The sequence below is a fragment of the Microtus ochrogaster genome, chromosome 15 (genome assembly GCF_000317375.1).
Source record: "Microtus ochrogaster isolate Prairie Vole_2 chromosome 15, MicOch1.0, whole genome shotgun sequence".
Classification (NCBI taxonomy): domain Eukaryota; kingdom Metazoa; phylum Chordata; class Mammalia; order Rodentia; family Cricetidae; genus Microtus; species Microtus ochrogaster.
The window spans coordinates 3,459,250-3,475,556 of NC_022017.1; the positions used below are offsets into that span (position 1 = coordinate 3,459,250).

Genomic DNA, 16,307 nt, shown 5'->3' on the forward strand with positions numbered 1-16,307 from the left:
AGAGCCAGACCTCATTACAGATGGTTGTGAGCCACCATGTGGTTACTGGGAATTGAACTCAGGATCTTTGGAAGAGCAGCCAGTGCTCTTAACTGCTGAGCCATCTCTCCAGCCCCTGGCAGGTTACATTTTAAGTTCCTTTTTTTGCCTTTATTTTATATTCTCTTCATCTGCCAGAGTACCACAGCCTCTCCACCTGCAGAGCAACTTTGGTGAGCATCTCTGTTGGTTTAGAAGAGCCCACGTGCCCCATCATGTCTGATGCAGCACTGCACTGGCCCTCTCCCTACCCCAGGACATAGAGGTTCTGTTGTGATCCCCAGAAAAATCCCAATCCTAAAGCAAGCAGAACTAGAATATCTGGGCTTAGCTTAAAGCAGGTCAAGGGCAGAGATTTGGTTCTTCCATTTCTTGGCTTCCCAAAGAAATAAATGGGCCACAACAATCTCTCTTTCTGAAGTACTTGTACCCCTCTGTGTTTCTATAGCAACTCTATGAAATGCCAGGCCTTTCAAATAACCTCCTCATCCAGCCTCCTAATATTCCCATAAAGTATTGGTAAAGAAGGAATTCTTAACCTGTATGCACCTTACAAAAGCTCAGGAGAGGGACACCACCCATAAAGGTCACATGGCAAAGAGCACTACATTATGCCGAGCTCAGGGCCTTTTTACAGCCTCTACTGTGCCAGATGGGGTGGTAATTTCATGACTACATGACAGAATGAAGTTGACATGGGGGATGGATTCTCTGGTAAATGGGAAATTTGAGCTCTTGGGTATACGATATAAAGTAGTTAAGAATAGTGGGGAGAAAAAACCAACTGGTCCATGCACCAAGGCCTAAAGTTCATTCTTGCCCCCCACTCACCTAAAGCCTGTACTAAATTGCCTGCTCACCTTAAGTGACAACCAACAAGACTTTAGAAAAAAGAAAATCCTACTCTCTTTACTCTTCATGTCCTTGTCTCTCGGGTTGGTCACATTGGAGGTGCTTCCTATTGTACACAGAAGGGGCTCAATAAATGCTGTCTGTTTGTTAATGAAAAGCCAGCCAGGGTTCTGGTGTGATGAATCAGAAAACTGAGGAGCCTGAGGAAAACCAGGTGCTTTTATAGAACTTAAAAAAAAATGGTTTGTAAATAGAGACTTTATCAGTTACAGTTCATTCATGAAATATAACTCTCATAATGTAGAGACAATATTGCACACAGAATAAGATAGTTTAACATAACCGTTCTAAACCCTCAAATCCTATCAGGTATAAAAGTCTTTTCTCTACTTGGAAAGTAAGAACCATCTTTTTACACCCAACTCCTGAAACAAGTGCACATCTTCGACACATTCAGCAGCAAGTTGCTCTATAATTTGCTTTATCATTAAAATAACGAGATTTACTGATAATTTGCATGTAGTGTTTCTTAAGCATGCCTTCTGGATGAAGCAAGAGGGAGTCCAGACCAACACAATTCAAAGCTTAGGAATTTCCGAGTGCACACTGGTGCTTGCAGGACTTGTAAGTGTGAGACACAGGAAATGAGTAGTGCTGGCAGGCTTTCTCTGTAAGTGCACACACAGGAAACTGGTGCGGGAGAATTGTCTGTATTCTGTCAATCATGTTTTAAATAAACGCTGATTGGCCAGGCAGGAAGTATAGGTGGGACAACCAGACAGGAAGTAAAAGTGGGGCAATGAGAACAGGAGAGTGCTGGGAAGGAAGAAGCCCATTCCTCCCCAGTCCTGCTCAGACCACTGAAGAAGCAGGATGTGACCTACCCCGCTGAAAAAGGTACTGAGCCATGTAGTTAACAGAGATAAGAATAATGGGTTAATATAAACTATAATAGCTAATATGAAGCCTGAGCTAATGGGCCAATCAGTTTATAATCTTATGGAGACCTCTGTGTGATTTTCTTTGAGGGCTTACTGGCTGTGGGAACTGGGCAGGACAGAAACTCCAATGAGCAGGCCCCCATGTTACAGGAAATGAGCAGTGCTGGCAGGCTTTCTCTGCAAGTGCACACGTAGGTGCTAAGTATTGTGGACTGCACTCTCTGTCACAACAGTGACTGCCACTGGCAACATCTAAACACACAGGAATGGCTGTATCCTGCAGAACTTCATGGTCACACAGAACTCATATTTTCCACAATCCCGCTACTTGGGAATAGGCAAACTGTACTTAGCTACCGAGCCACACAAGCCGGATGGTGGCACTGATCTGGCCCTGAAGACTAGATTGGCTGCACTGGAGTCATTGAGAACTTTTTAAAAACAGAGATTGCTAACTCCCACTTCCAGCAGTGGCTAAATGAGTCTGTGCAAGAGTTCAGAGACTGTCCCACCAGGAAGCAAGCAGATCATCCCTCGGCACTTGTCCTGAAACACTTGGGGCTGTCTCCAACTTCCCTCCCTAGCTGTGTGGTCAGATGAAACACATTTAGAAAATGGGAGAAGCCTGCTGGTTGAATGTGGCAACAACCTTTCCAGCCTTGTTATCTATGATGCGATAGTTTAGACATTTCACAAGACACCCCTGATGATGTGCAAAAAGCAGCCAGCCACACTTCTGAAGAGAAAACCTACCATTATCTATTCTCCCACACTCCATCTGGAGGAACTCTTGGGACTTACTCTGCCCTCTCGTGTTAGTCTATCAGGACCAGGGATGAGGCTGCTTGATACTGCATGGAAACCACAGCAGCGAGGGGCAGGGGCAGCCTCGTGGGGGCAGAGCCCTACACACCCTGCCTTCGTGCATTGTGCTGTCTCCTCTGCTTTTACATCTGCTCTTCAGAGAACACTGGGTATGGGAGGGATACGGGATAGCATTATGGTCTGGATATGAGACACTTCTTATAGACTAAAGGCTTGGTCCCTAGTGCCAGCAGTGATCAGAGGTATGGCTTTTAGGATGAGGCTGGATCATAAGGGCTCTAATCTAGTGCCTGGATGAATCCATTGTCACAGCTATAATCCTGCAGCATTACTGGAAGGTGGTGGAGACTGGGAAGCAAGGTAGGGTTGGAATGGGCGGAATGAGAGGGACCGCTCTGGCTGGGTGTATTTTGTTCCTGGCCCCTCCCTCCCTGCTGCTGGTTCCCTGGTGCCATGAAGCAAACAGCTTTCTTCTTCCATGCCCTTCTGTCAGGACTCTGTTTCATCACAGGCTTGAAAGATGGAGCGAGCTGACCATGAACTGTACCCACTGGAACCAGAAGTCAAAACGCGTCTTTCTTCCTTGAAGTTGCTATCCTAAGGCATTTGTCACAACGACAAGACAATGAGTAACATGAACAGGTGTGACGGAAAATTCTGTGATAAAAAATATAGTTGAATTTGTTTTTGTTTTCCGAGGCAGGGTCTGACTATGTAGCCCTGGCTGTCCTTGAACTCACTCTGTGGACCAGGCTGACTCTGAACTTAGAGATCCACTTGCCTCTGCCTCCAGAGTGCTGGGATTAAAGGCCTGCACCACTGCAGCCAGTCCCATAACTGAAAATCTAAAGCATCGACATGGTTCTTTATCTTAACATTTTCACTGCTCAATGGTAAGATCCAGAAAACACGATGTATACCTTGTTCAACATGGCTTCAACACTGATCCTTCAACACCTAGCTGGGGAAGGAGAGAGTGCTAGCCTTGGATGAGAGTACTTCTTAAGCAATGATCACTTGGTGCCCATAAAGTCCAGGCTATTTTACTCAATCTGTCTTAAATTAGATCTTTGTGAAGTAAATGAGTTAAAAGGAAATTGAAATTGGACTGTGGTTTACCGCCCAAGGGGAAATATCCGTTTCTAACAACAGCCAGCGAGTGCATCTGAGCACAAAGCCCATTAAGAGCAGTAAAACAGTTCTTAACAAATTATGGCATGGAGTATTAATAAATGTGTCACGTTTGCATAAAATGAGCCTTCTAAAAAGCACAGGCTTTTCATTTCTAATTAGCAATGTGGGGTTTGGAGCATGTGTGTTAGGAGTATGGCCGCTGCTAACTCAGGGTGCAGGGTCTTTTGTTTGGGGCCTACAATTAGGGAGTCATTTTGCACAACCAGGTACAAGCACATTCATAAGCATACCAAACAAATGACAGCATAGTAGAAACACAATACAACATACACAACTTCACAGCAATGCAGTGTGGCCCATTTATTAGCATGTTCTCAGCCCTACACTCCAAACCAGAACAGTTTCTAAACCATCTAAAAAGTATAAATGAAAACAACAAAAGAAATAGTAAAAAAGATGCCATGTGGACAAGTAGAGAACAACACAGAACAGAAAATGTCTTAAGGAACTGGTCATTCAGTAGTTCCGGGTCAGCCATGTGACACAGGCTGCCATTACACAGGTAACCAGCAAGCATCTAATAGCGTCCGGGCTCAAGGCCCCCTATCTAACCTATAAGAAGGTAGCTGGAAACAGATCCTTTAGCTGCAGCTGCACAAATGGTGGCTGTCTCCAGAACCTGGATCTGAGGCCAGAACGGCCTGGCTCTCTCACTTTGGACTGGTTTCTACAGCCACACGTTCTTACCTGCTAAATCTGTTCTATGTCCCATATTCTCTCAGCCCTGATGTGGCAGCCATCGCTATCAACTTAACTGGGTTTAGAATCACCGTGGAAATACACCTCTGGTGTGTCGGCAGAGGTTTCCCAGAAATATTTAACTGAGAACAGAAGGCCTAAATGAGGACAGAAGCCTCAATTCTCAATACCACCAAGGAGTTTCCCAGTTTGAGAACAGTTACCTGGAGAAATGCCTGCCCATGGTCAGCCTTGAAGGTGGGCAAAGGCAGCTGTACCCACTAGGATACATAGCAACTGCAATTTATAAGGCTACATTGCAAGTCAGCCATAGAACCTGGTGCTACTGTCCAGATGGTACTGGTTTTGTAGGTGTGAGGGGTATCACTGAGGCCAGGCAAAGTATGGCAGGGCCGGACTTCCTGCCAGGAGGCCCTGAGACATCACTGCATGAAGTTGAGAAGGTAAAGCCTAAATTGCAAGGAAGACCTCAAAATGTGGCAAATCTACTTAGGACAGCTGCAGCCATAGAGTGGATTTGGGCACCCCTCCCCCTAAGCTATGTGCTATGGGCATAACAAAGGACAGGCCCAAGGCCATTGGAGCCCAGGTAATGCTGAACAGGGAACTAGAGGTTTGGTGGCTTGCTGAGCTTTGGTCCAGTCTTTCTGTTAATGTAGCCATCCTTCCATTCCAAACTCTCTGTCATTGGATAATCTGTTTCACCTAGTAGAAGCTCACAGTTAAGAGCTTGTCTTGAGTCTCAGCTGAGACTTTGGACCTTTGAACAGTGTTGAGACATACAGAGAGGGAATAAATACATCGTATATTATGAGATGAAAATGAGACCTCAGAGAGGGATATAATGTTAATATTTCAATTAAGCTTATATGTCCAGGTATTAAGTTAACAGCAGATGACATTGTGATGGTTAATCTTCTCTGTCAACTTGACTGGACTTAGAATCACCATAGAAACGCATTGTTGGGTATGCTTATAAGGATTTTGCACCAAGGTTTCATGAATATAGGGGACTCCATTCCATGGTCTGGGACTCTGGACCAAATCAAAAGGAGGTGGTGAGCTGAGCCTGGTCTACACCACAGCTTCAGGGCAGTCGGAAGTCACAGAGAGACCCTGTTTCATAAACAAAACAAACAAACAAACTTGATGACACCAATTCCTGATGATCTGCCTAAGCTACGGTCACAGGGTGAGGAGGCAGGAATTGAGGAGAGTTTCTAGGACCCAGATTTGCTGGTTCCAAGCAGGGCTCTTCTTGCCATGATGGGTCATCTGATCTACCTCTTATACCAGTGAAGGACTCTTGTCTAATTAATCACCTTACTGCTCACAAAAGCCGCGCATACCTGAGAGCACAGGGGCTTATTGGTTCTCAGGGGTTGGCCGGGGGAACTCAATGTGAATACCACATCTGCCTGTGGCTATTCACTGTCACTCTTCCTAGCTACACCTGGTCACAGGAGAAGAGCAGCACCGTGTACCTGCTGCATGGCTAAGCCAGCATAACACTGCTCCCCAAGGCAATGCAAGTCTGAACCTTCTCCCTGGCCAGGCTTCCTGACCTCCTGCAATGGAAGTTTCTCCTCTTAAGGTATAAGGATTGCAGATGTTGAAGAACACAGCAAAATGAAGCAGGTTCTGAAAAGAATAGCCACAATCTAGAAAGGCTCTCACCTTCCTCTCCTAAAGCAACAGAGGATAATGGCTGAGCCCTTGACTCCCAAGACCTAGATTCAAGGCCAGCACTGCTGCTGGTTGGCTCTCAGGATCCTGGATACTTACTTCAGGCTAGCACAGGGTCAGCACTCACAAGAGACCCTGCTGCTGTGACTGCTTTTCACCATCCATGGCACCAAGAATCTATACCTGGGTTCCGGTCATTAGAGTACTGTGCACTGCTAGACTGGAGTACAGAAACCCCCAGAGGCCTCTGAAAGGCTGCACTGGCTCATATGGTGCCAGAAGGTATTCCCGACCTGGGGCACTCTGACAAGGGAGAAGACTAGACTCCTCAGAACACGTTCTATGCTGTAGTCACAACTAAATCCACTATTTTAAACAACTCAGCCTTTCTGTTCCATCTCTCAGCCTCAGTATACAGCCCCTGATATCTGACTGCTCTCTCCTCTCCTCTTCCAGGTGACTTACTAAAAACCATTTTATACTTAGAGATCTAACTCCCATAACACTTCCTCTCTGAAGGCAGCCCTGTCCAACCCTCTGAGACAGAATTGCTCTCCCTTCAGCGCATCCTCACAATATGCCCTTCACTCCTGTTAGAGCAGGAGCTTAGAAAACTGTCATTATAACTCAGGCACCAGCATCATGAGATGCACATCCCACCGGGTGGGGCCTATCTTCCACCTATCACACCTGTCTCAGCTCAGCAAGCAGAGGACATAATATGAAAGGTTGACGGGCTATACATGTTTATTGAATGTTATGACTGAATCTCTTAGACACGAAGAAATTACACAATGGAAATCAAATAACCAATAGCTATATCCAGCCTTTTGTTAGATGCTCAGTGATATTGGAACCTTTCTGACCCTTGGCTCACCCACCTCTAAAAATCCATTAACTTTAGATTTTGAAAGTCTTTTCATGTTTTCAATTCCTTGAATATCATGGTGAAGATATGGCATGAAAAATGACTAAAAAAAATGCCAATACATCTAAAGTGAAATGACAGCAAATTCTGCAAATGATAACAGAGACCCCAACAAAACCTCTTTCTGCAGCACACACCTGATAGGGAGCAGAGTATGGTGCTCTCTGCTGTGCACAGCAAGTGCCCAGACTGCAGAATGGAACCCTGGTCTTCCACATGCAGGCCGAGTGAGAGAGCGAGTTACTGGAATAAGAAGGCTAATGTTTTAAAGCTAGATTCTCTTTCCTCACTTTGAAAACATGCACGGGGCTGGAGTGACGGCATGAAGGCTTAGAGGACTTGCTTCTGGAAGGCCTAGATTCAGCTCCCAGTACCCATGCGGCACTCACGACTGTCTGAACTCCAGTTCTAGGAGATCTGATGTCCTCTTCTGGCCTTTACAGGCATCAAACATACACACAGTACACAGACATACATGCAGGTAAAATACTTGTTCACATAAAACAATGACAAAGGAAAAACGCATCATAATACCAGCATTTCTTTAATATTGGCAATCCTCAGATATGATGGGAACTTGGATATCTGGAATATTGGTGGTGCTATCAGAGATAAAAGTGAGAGGCTTGAGGGAGAACAACCCCATTGTGAGCATGCTAGGTCACCTGTGGGGAATCCACAGGGCTGGCTGGGATGATGCGGAGTTGTACAGAAGCAACCCAGGCTGAAGGTGCAAAATGAGTGGCCTGCTTCTGAGACAGGGTGAGGTCACCCAGTGTGACTGTCAAGTGAAAACAGGGACCAAGGCCAGAGCTTAGGGGAAGAATAGGGTGGAAGGAAGGAGAAAGAACCTGAGATAGAAGAGAATTCAGGGGAAAAAAGCAATTGATCACCAGTGTTAACCCAGCTGAGAAAAGACCTTAAAAGACACCACCCACCCTTGGGAGATCTCAGGATGCCAGGAGAAAGGTGAGGCTGCAGGATGGACGGAGTCAAGGCTCCACTATAACTCTTGATGGCATGAGGAATGGCTAGATCAGCGGGGGATGGAAGAGCGTTGCCCATGATCATTGATGGGGCAAATGACACGCAGAGAAAGAAGAGCTAACTTCTGTCTATGACTGTCATAGCCAAGAGCAGGACAGTCCAGAGGCAGCAGCAAGGCGAGGCAAAGGCCACACAGGGCTCAGTTTTGAACAGCAGATGGATGGCCATCCTCTAGAACCAGAAGAACTTTTTGCTGAAACATTATCTGACAGACCAAAGTTTGCGGCCTCAGCAAAGCATATAGACTATAGGTTTTCAGAACTTGAATCAGAAACCCTATAGTAGAACGGCAGTCAACAAAAATGGCTCGTGCCAACCAGGTTGTATGTAAAGAACTCCTTACAGCTTCTGTGTGACTTCAGACACAGTAAGTGAGAGAAGCCTCTGTGTAGAGATGTCAGCCTCACTCTCCTGACTGGGACAGGGCTAAAATGAAGTTAACTATCCCATAAAAAATGAACAGCACGATCGCCAAGACACTGCCATCATTTATACGGCAATTATCATTACATAAATCAAAGGTCGGGCTGGAGAGATGGCTCAGAGGGTAAGAGCATTGTCTGCTCTTCCAAAGGTCCTGAGTTCAATTCCCAGCAACCATATGGTTGCTCACAGCCATCTGTAATGAGGTCTGGTGCCCTCTTCTGGCCTGCATGCGTACATGGAAGGAATGCTGTATGCATAATAAATATATAAATATTTAAAAAAAAATCAAAGGTCAACTTTTATTACAGTAAACATCTTCATACCTTTCAGCCGGGGTAAACTAGCTGCCAAAAGGGTCCAGCGGACAGCAAGGCTGAGGTGAACCAATCTTAGGGTTCACATAGCAGTGACCCCTGTATGCACAACTGAGTAGCACTGGGGAAGTGGAAGCTTTCCTCTGGTGGGCATAGGCTGATGCTAAGACGGACTGGGGCTCCGTGTAGAAACAGACACCTGGCAAACTTTGGGTTAACTCCTGAACTCATCAGTTCCCTCAAGTTCCCATTTCCACCACTATAAGTCAGACGTCCCTCTGGCCCAGCTCCTTCCCTTGGTGCACATGTGTATCATGGCCACCTTGTCTGCTGTCAGCACGCCTGACTCCCATCTAAGGCCATCAGTAGCTCTCCGCTGTTTACCAAGAAAGGACAAACTAGAGGGCCTCACAGCCTCAGCAGTCCAAGCTCTGGGCCCAATCTTCCCGCTCAGTCTTCTTCCCACTGTACCTTAGGCACCCCCTATTCCATGCATGTTAGACAGACTGGCCTTCCTTCCATACCGCGCCTTTATTGCCATTGTGTTCTGTATCCTTCAGAGTTCTAGGCACAAAGCCTGATTCAAGTTCTACTCTTGATGTGGACTTACTGAGACCCTAACGCAAAGTGACACTGGACTGTATGCTACTACTATGTTAGTACGTTGTAACTGTACTGTATGCTACTACTATGTTAGTACATTGTAACTGTACTGCATGCTACTACTATGTTAGTACATTGTAACTGTACTGCATGCTACTACTATGTTAGTACATTGTAACTGTACTGCATGCTACTACTATGTTAGTACATTGTAACTGTACTGTATGCTACTACTATGTTAGTACACTGTAACTGTACTGTATGCTACTACTATGTTAGTACACTGTAACTGTACTGCATGCTACTACTATGTTAGTACACTGTAACTGGACTGTATGCTACTACTATGTTAGTACATTGTAAGCTGCTCGGGGTAAAAGAAGGACTTTATTCAATCTTTGTTCTCCACAGCTGAACTGAATGCATTTTCTGAATTAAATGAGCACATTTTATGTGAGGCTGACCACACTGCATGTACTCCGCATCAGTCACTTCATAGAGGACGGCTAATAACACAAAGAGAAAAATACTTCATCAGGGGTGGGCAAGACTGGAGGTTTGTCAACAAGATACTAAAGCTTACTAGAGAGCAGGCCTGGCAAAACAGGCTTAGCGGAATCCACTGCTTTAGACAGGGCAGTCAAGCAACGGTCTCTACAGACACTGAAAAATATATGGGATAGTAGTTCTTAGTGTACCCACAGTTTCTAGACTAGAGAAACCAAAGGCCCTGCATGGCCTGGAATTAGGTGGGGACAGAGTCAGAAACAAGACTCCTGCCCTCACTGCCTCACAAGTACTGTCCCCGCCCTCACAGGTACTGTCCCCGCTCTCACAGGTACTGTCCCCGCCCTCACAGGTACTGTCCCCGCCCTCACAGGCACTGTCCCCGCCCTCACAGGCACTGTCCCCGCCCTCACAGGCACTATCCCTGCCCTCACTGACTCACAAGCACTGTTCTAAGCTGATCTGGTGAATAAAAAACTGAAATATCACTTGACTTCCCTATACCACTGGGTGAAAAAAAAAACTTAATAACAAAATAATCCTAAATTTTTAAATCTATAGCTTTAATTTTAAGTGTCTATGCTGGCTGTGCAATGGAACACACCTGATGGACACAAATACTCCCTTAACAGCGTGGCTCTGCACCCCTGCCAACATATTCAAACAGATTTGGAAATGAGTGTCTGCCAGCAACTGTGAAATATGTGTGCATGCACGGGGCAGGAGAAGGGGATGAGATGTCAGGACTGCTGGCTCTATTGTTAGGTAAGCAGAAAACTGTAAAGACTGGACACAGAGGTACCCTCCCCACCTACACCAAATGACACCACGGTGGGCTGAAGACAAGCTGTATTACAGGAATCCAGAAGGGAGAGGTTTCGGTTTTGGTGTTATGGCTGGGCGTGGCTGAGCAGGGAGAACTCCCAGAGCTGAAGTTAAAGGAAGAGTACATTCCAAGAGGAGGAGACACGAAGCAGAGTGGGGGCCCTGAGTGAGCAGAGAGCACTTTCCACACTGAGAGCACAGGGTACAAGCAGCCACGGTGACACACAGTACAAAGATTCAGATGTACGCCTGCTCTCCTGCACCATGTGAGGATGAAGAAACCATGGCATTTTATTTGGCCAAGGGCAAATCAAAGACAAAACTGGAATGAAACCTAGGTTTTCCTTCCCAGTTAGGCGCTCTCTCCACTGTGCCATCCTGGCAGGCAGGGGTGGGTTGTGGTGGGAGGGAGACATTCTTCCTTCAAAAGTAGCAGAAGGTGGAGAGGCCAACTAAATACCCAGAGCTCATGTCAGGTGAGCAGTTCTGCAGGTGCTGACAACGAGCTCAGGTTCTCAGCACTACACCTCACTCATCCCAAGGGGGTGAACATGCCACAGGGGAATCATCTACATATTTGTGTGTGTGCATGTGTGTGAACGTGCATGTCTCACAAGTGGAAATCAGAGACTAACCCATGAGAGGCAGTTCTTTGGTAAGTGCTCTAACCCACTGAGTCATCTTGCAAGCCTGGTTCCAGCTTTTGACAAAGTATCAATAACTTAAAATCAATAATGTAAGGAAGCTGAATTAAATGATGCCAAAGGCCTCCACATTTTAATTTCCTGTGACTTTAAGTGTACTCACTTTGTAGAAAATCAGATATTGAAATGAGATGAACTTTGAGAAAAGTGACCTTTCAGTTCAACAGGAATGCACCATGGCACTTAAAGACACATCAATCCTGAAAGGTGAACTTTTGTTTCTAGGATTTCCTTATAATAGGTCAGATATTAGACACACAGGCCATGTCAATAATCAGGCCTAAGAAATGAGAAGGGGTGGGACTCAGGTAGAAGGGCCTTCAACTAAACCCATGGTCACTTAAAATTCAACAAATTACTGTTAAGCAGCAGACAGTTTCTGTAGTGAAGTTAGACACTGTAAGCAGTGAAGGAAAAGCCATTGATTTGATTCTCTAAAAGAAAAAAAATTGGAGGAAGGGAAGCAAAGTGGGAATTGGCACTGAGAAAACTCAAGACCCCACAGCATAACACAGGGTAGCACACGGCTGTAGTGTTAGCCTGAGCCCTGCCTCAGAAAAACTAAACATCAACCACAATAACAATAACGCGAAACAAAGATTCCACAAGAAACAAAAAGAGAAGAGAGGTGATAGAGGCCAGGAAAAACATCTGAGGTCGGTTCTTCACACGCACCTGCTGTGGCTTGCACAGGTATAGAGAAACCACAGAAGAGCCCAGCAACCATTAACACTGCAGGGGGCCAAGCAGTGCAAGAGAAGGATGGTCATAAGGCAGATATTTTACCAAATACCACTCAACTTTCGGTCAGTAAATAAATATATGACCTATTTTTTAAAGTGAGGTTAGTCAAGATATGTATTTGCTCCTTAAATGTACTTATTCATATCAAATAGCTGAAAAATAAGGTCAGAGAGCGAGGGCAGGAGGCACCCTGCAGAACGGTGCCTGCACAGTGTGGTGCACAGCTTCCAGGGTCCTGAGTTTCCTGGAGCACAAGCCATATACAATGGATGAAACCACAAGTTTTAAAAAAGAGAACCCGTTTTCTGTGACCCGTGAGAGAAAGAGGAAAGGAAAGGAGAAACAAGGTCCCTGTGGTTCCTTCAATGACGGGACAACTAGAAACCGGGGCTTGAGGACGAAACACTCCTTTACCAGAGGAAGGAGAGCTTATCTTCTAGGAATTATTTACAACAGTTCCTGAAAATCAAACAGAAAGGAACATTTTACGTCACTTCCTCCCCTATGAGCTTTTGATTTGTGGGTTAAATCCCAGAATGCTGCCTGTAGGAGAAGCTGACTTAACCCATGCAAGGCCTTGGTTAGGAAGCAGGACCAGAAACAGTAACGTAACAAGAACTTGCACGTAAGCTGAGAGAACATGTTATTTTTAATCAAATGAAAAACTCCTCATTTAGAAGGGCAATGGCTATGGATACAGCCAAGTTAGAGGGTATGTGCCTACCATGCTCAGAGCCCTGGGTTCAGGCGTCAATACCTTATAACATATGTGTGCTGGTGAAGCCTATAAACCCAGAACTCAGGAGGTGGAAGCAGGAGGGTTAGGAATTCATATGGTTACGTGGTGAATTCAAGGCCAGATTGGGCTACATAAGACCCTGTCTGAAGTAGATAGGTAGGTGATAGATAGATAGATAATAGGTAGGTAGGTAAAAAAGATTAATGTACAACAAACATGTCTGAACCACTAGCAATGCTTTCTTGACATAATTTGTTTGCTTTATAGTAGCCATTAGGCAATGGCTATAATGGCTATATATGTTTTATAGACTTTTCTTAATGGTAACATTTAAAAAACTTTAAAGACCACCAAAAATATAATTAAAAATTATTCTTCTCAGGAAACATTTGCTCTTATGACAGGTCATAGGCTGAAGCTAAACTCTCCTCTATCTCGTGTGCAGTGTGTGTACTTGTTTCATGTATGCTGGTTGTATGTATGTAGGCCTTTGGTGGCCAGGTCGATGGCAAGTGTCTTCCTTAATTGCCCTCCACCTTATTTTTTATTTTTTATTTTTTTTGTTTTTCGAGACAGCGTTTCACATCTGTAGCTCTGGAGCCTGTCCTGGAACTCCTTTGGTAGACCAGGCTGGCCTCGAACTCGCAGAGATCCGCCTGCCTCTGCCTCCCAAGTGCTGGGATTACAGGCGTGCGCCACCACCGCCCGGCTCCCTCCACCTTATTTTTGAGACAAAAATCTCTTACTGAACCTGGGGCTCATCAGCTTGGCTGGGCAGCCTGCCTAGTGAGCTTCGGGGTCTACATGCCTCTACATCTCCAGGGACATGCTTCACTGCCAGGCTTCAGGCTCTGTGTGTGGGTGTGAGGGATCTGAACTCAGGGACTCATGTGTGTGCAACAAGCCATAACCCCAGCCTCTGAAGTCACACTTTCTGTCCCAACAAGCCAGTCCTATGGAGCTCCACTGGCAACAACGGATTTACTCTCTGGAGAGTCCCAGCCGTGACCCAGGCACTGGACACAGAAAGAGAATGCCAGTAGGGCAGGGCCCGGGGAAAAGGTATACAACGGAAAACAAAATCACAGGCAAGAAAATAAAATTGAATTTGCATATAAGATGGAAAAATAAATAATTTAGGCCCTGAGAAATAAAGGGACTTGCTAAGAATCACGAATTATTTTGTAAGGCTTGTTTTTCTTTATTTTTCCCTTCTGATTATTTGTAGTAGTTTGGACAATATTTATACTAGCAAAGAAGACTATAAAGAATGAATGCTGTGAGACGTGGTGGAGTCAAGGTCTCTCTCCAGTCTACTGTCCTCTGTGTCACCTCAGGCTTTATTCTTCAGACCTAGGACCACTGGTCCCGCCCCTCCCCACCGCAGCTGCTGTGAGCTAGATTCCAGAGGGCATCTTGACTGCTTTTGCCATCCATCCCGAGTTAAGGATGCCTTTTAAAACTCATTTATATAGTTATGCAGTGTGTGTGCATGCTCACTGCTGAGAGGGTATGCACACCAGGGCACTCAGGTGACCAGAGGACCACTCACAAGAATCCATTCTCTCCTCCCACCACGTGGGATCCCACCCCCACAGGTGTTGAGCCCTCTCAGTGATCCTAGTAAGGATCGATCTCTTAACTGTGTCCCATTAACAAGACAAGGAAGTTAACATTTCTTTTAAAACATACTAAAAACAGTTAGTTAGCAGTTTAAAAGGGCGGTTGTGTTAACAAAAATAGTGTAGCTGATTTTTCTATTTACATCTACACAACTCCACAAAACCATCACCCTACCCATTACCTGGAAAAGCCAATGGCACCTATTTAAATGACATCTGTTGAATTAGGTGGGTCTCCTACAATGGAGGTCAGGCCTCAGAATCTAGCAGTTAATTACATGGCCAGTGGTGAATCAACCCAGGAGGCCTGATTCTCCTCTTGTCTTCGACTGGGGAACCAAGATTCACCCTGACAACAGTATGACAAGACCAAAGTGTGCTTCACTGTTTGTCCCATAATGGCCATGCTCCAGTGTCACAAAGGAGGCTACACAGAGAGCACAGCCATGATCCCCACTACAGCGACAGCTTGCTACCACTGTGTGAGAAATATCTACTATACTAAGACAGACTCTCAAATGTCTCAGGGAGACTTATCTGCATTCACACTTCCCCCCTCTCCTTTCTTCTTCCCTTCCAGGGAAGTACCAGGGGCTCCACACATCTAGAAAGTGCTCTGCCAGGGAGCTACACCCCAGCCCTCCTATTTTTTTTTTTTTTAATTTTCAATTTTTCCTAATCTGGCCTAGAAGCAAAACTAGAAGTCTTATTAACAGAGTTGGACCATGGGAAGACCCAAGAGTGGCCCCCAGCAACAACAAAATGGAAAAGCCGATCCCAGGCAGTAGCAAAGGCTAGCCATGTCTCCCCACTCTGGCAAAGACAGGATTCCTTGTCCCTCTCCCACGCCTGCAGGGAAGGGGCCTCTGCAGCTGGGCCTCCTCCAACTCACTTTCTGCGTCAAATAGTATGGGTCAAAGTCCTCCAGGGGAACCGCAACCAGGCCTTGGGGGATGTCCCCGTAGATGAAAGGCAAACTCTTCCCTGCTTCCAAGTCGCTGTTCGGCTTGGGCTTGCTGTCTTCGTCATCTTCCCGATGACTGCCATCAGCCTTTGGGGGCTTCTTGAGCTTGCTTTCAGCAATGCGCCTCTCGATGTTTGCCAGCGACTCGGGGGTGAAAGGCTTGAAACTGTCAGGGCCTGGTGGTGCGAGCAGCCGCGCTGCCATCTTCTCATCCTGCAGCAGCTTCGTTAGTTATGCTGAGTCCAGGACAGGCCAGCTCTGGAAGACAGCAACACAGCAGCATGAGTCAACCCCTGCTCTGAGAGAGGCCAGACCGAAGCAGCACTCTCACCTCCACGCCAAACCTTTGCAACAGTTTCTACCATGACATGGCTCTTTTTTATCTAAAAAAATCTATGGTGAGAATGGCTTGGGGGAGCGATCAGCTAGGGAGATGGAAAGAGGAGGGTCTTTCGAACTGCTAGCCTATATTATATTTACTAAATCCAACTCACTGTTCAGAACCACACACATAAGAGAGATGTGCTTCACAGCCCCAGGCACCCTGCTCTGGCTAAAGAGGAACAGATGACGCTCCCTAGGGCCTGCATCTGCACGCTCAAGTCACCTTCCCTCTGGATCTGGGCTCTAAATGAGACCATTTTCCTT

General features: G+C 45.9%; 1 protein-coding gene across 1 annotated transcript in view; it reads right to left on the minus strand.

The window, feature by feature from the left end:
• Scn8a (sodium voltage-gated channel alpha subunit 8) overlaps positions 1-15,863 on the minus strand; it is a 108,813-nt gene extending 92,950 nt beyond the window's left edge. The window contains exon 1 of the mRNA XM_005353869.2: positions 15,588-15,863. Coding sequence (XP_005353926.1) covers positions 15,588-15,863 — 276 coding nt within the window. The remainder of the gene's footprint in view (positions 1-15,587) is intronic.
• Positions 15,864-16,307: the final 444 nt, after the last annotated feature.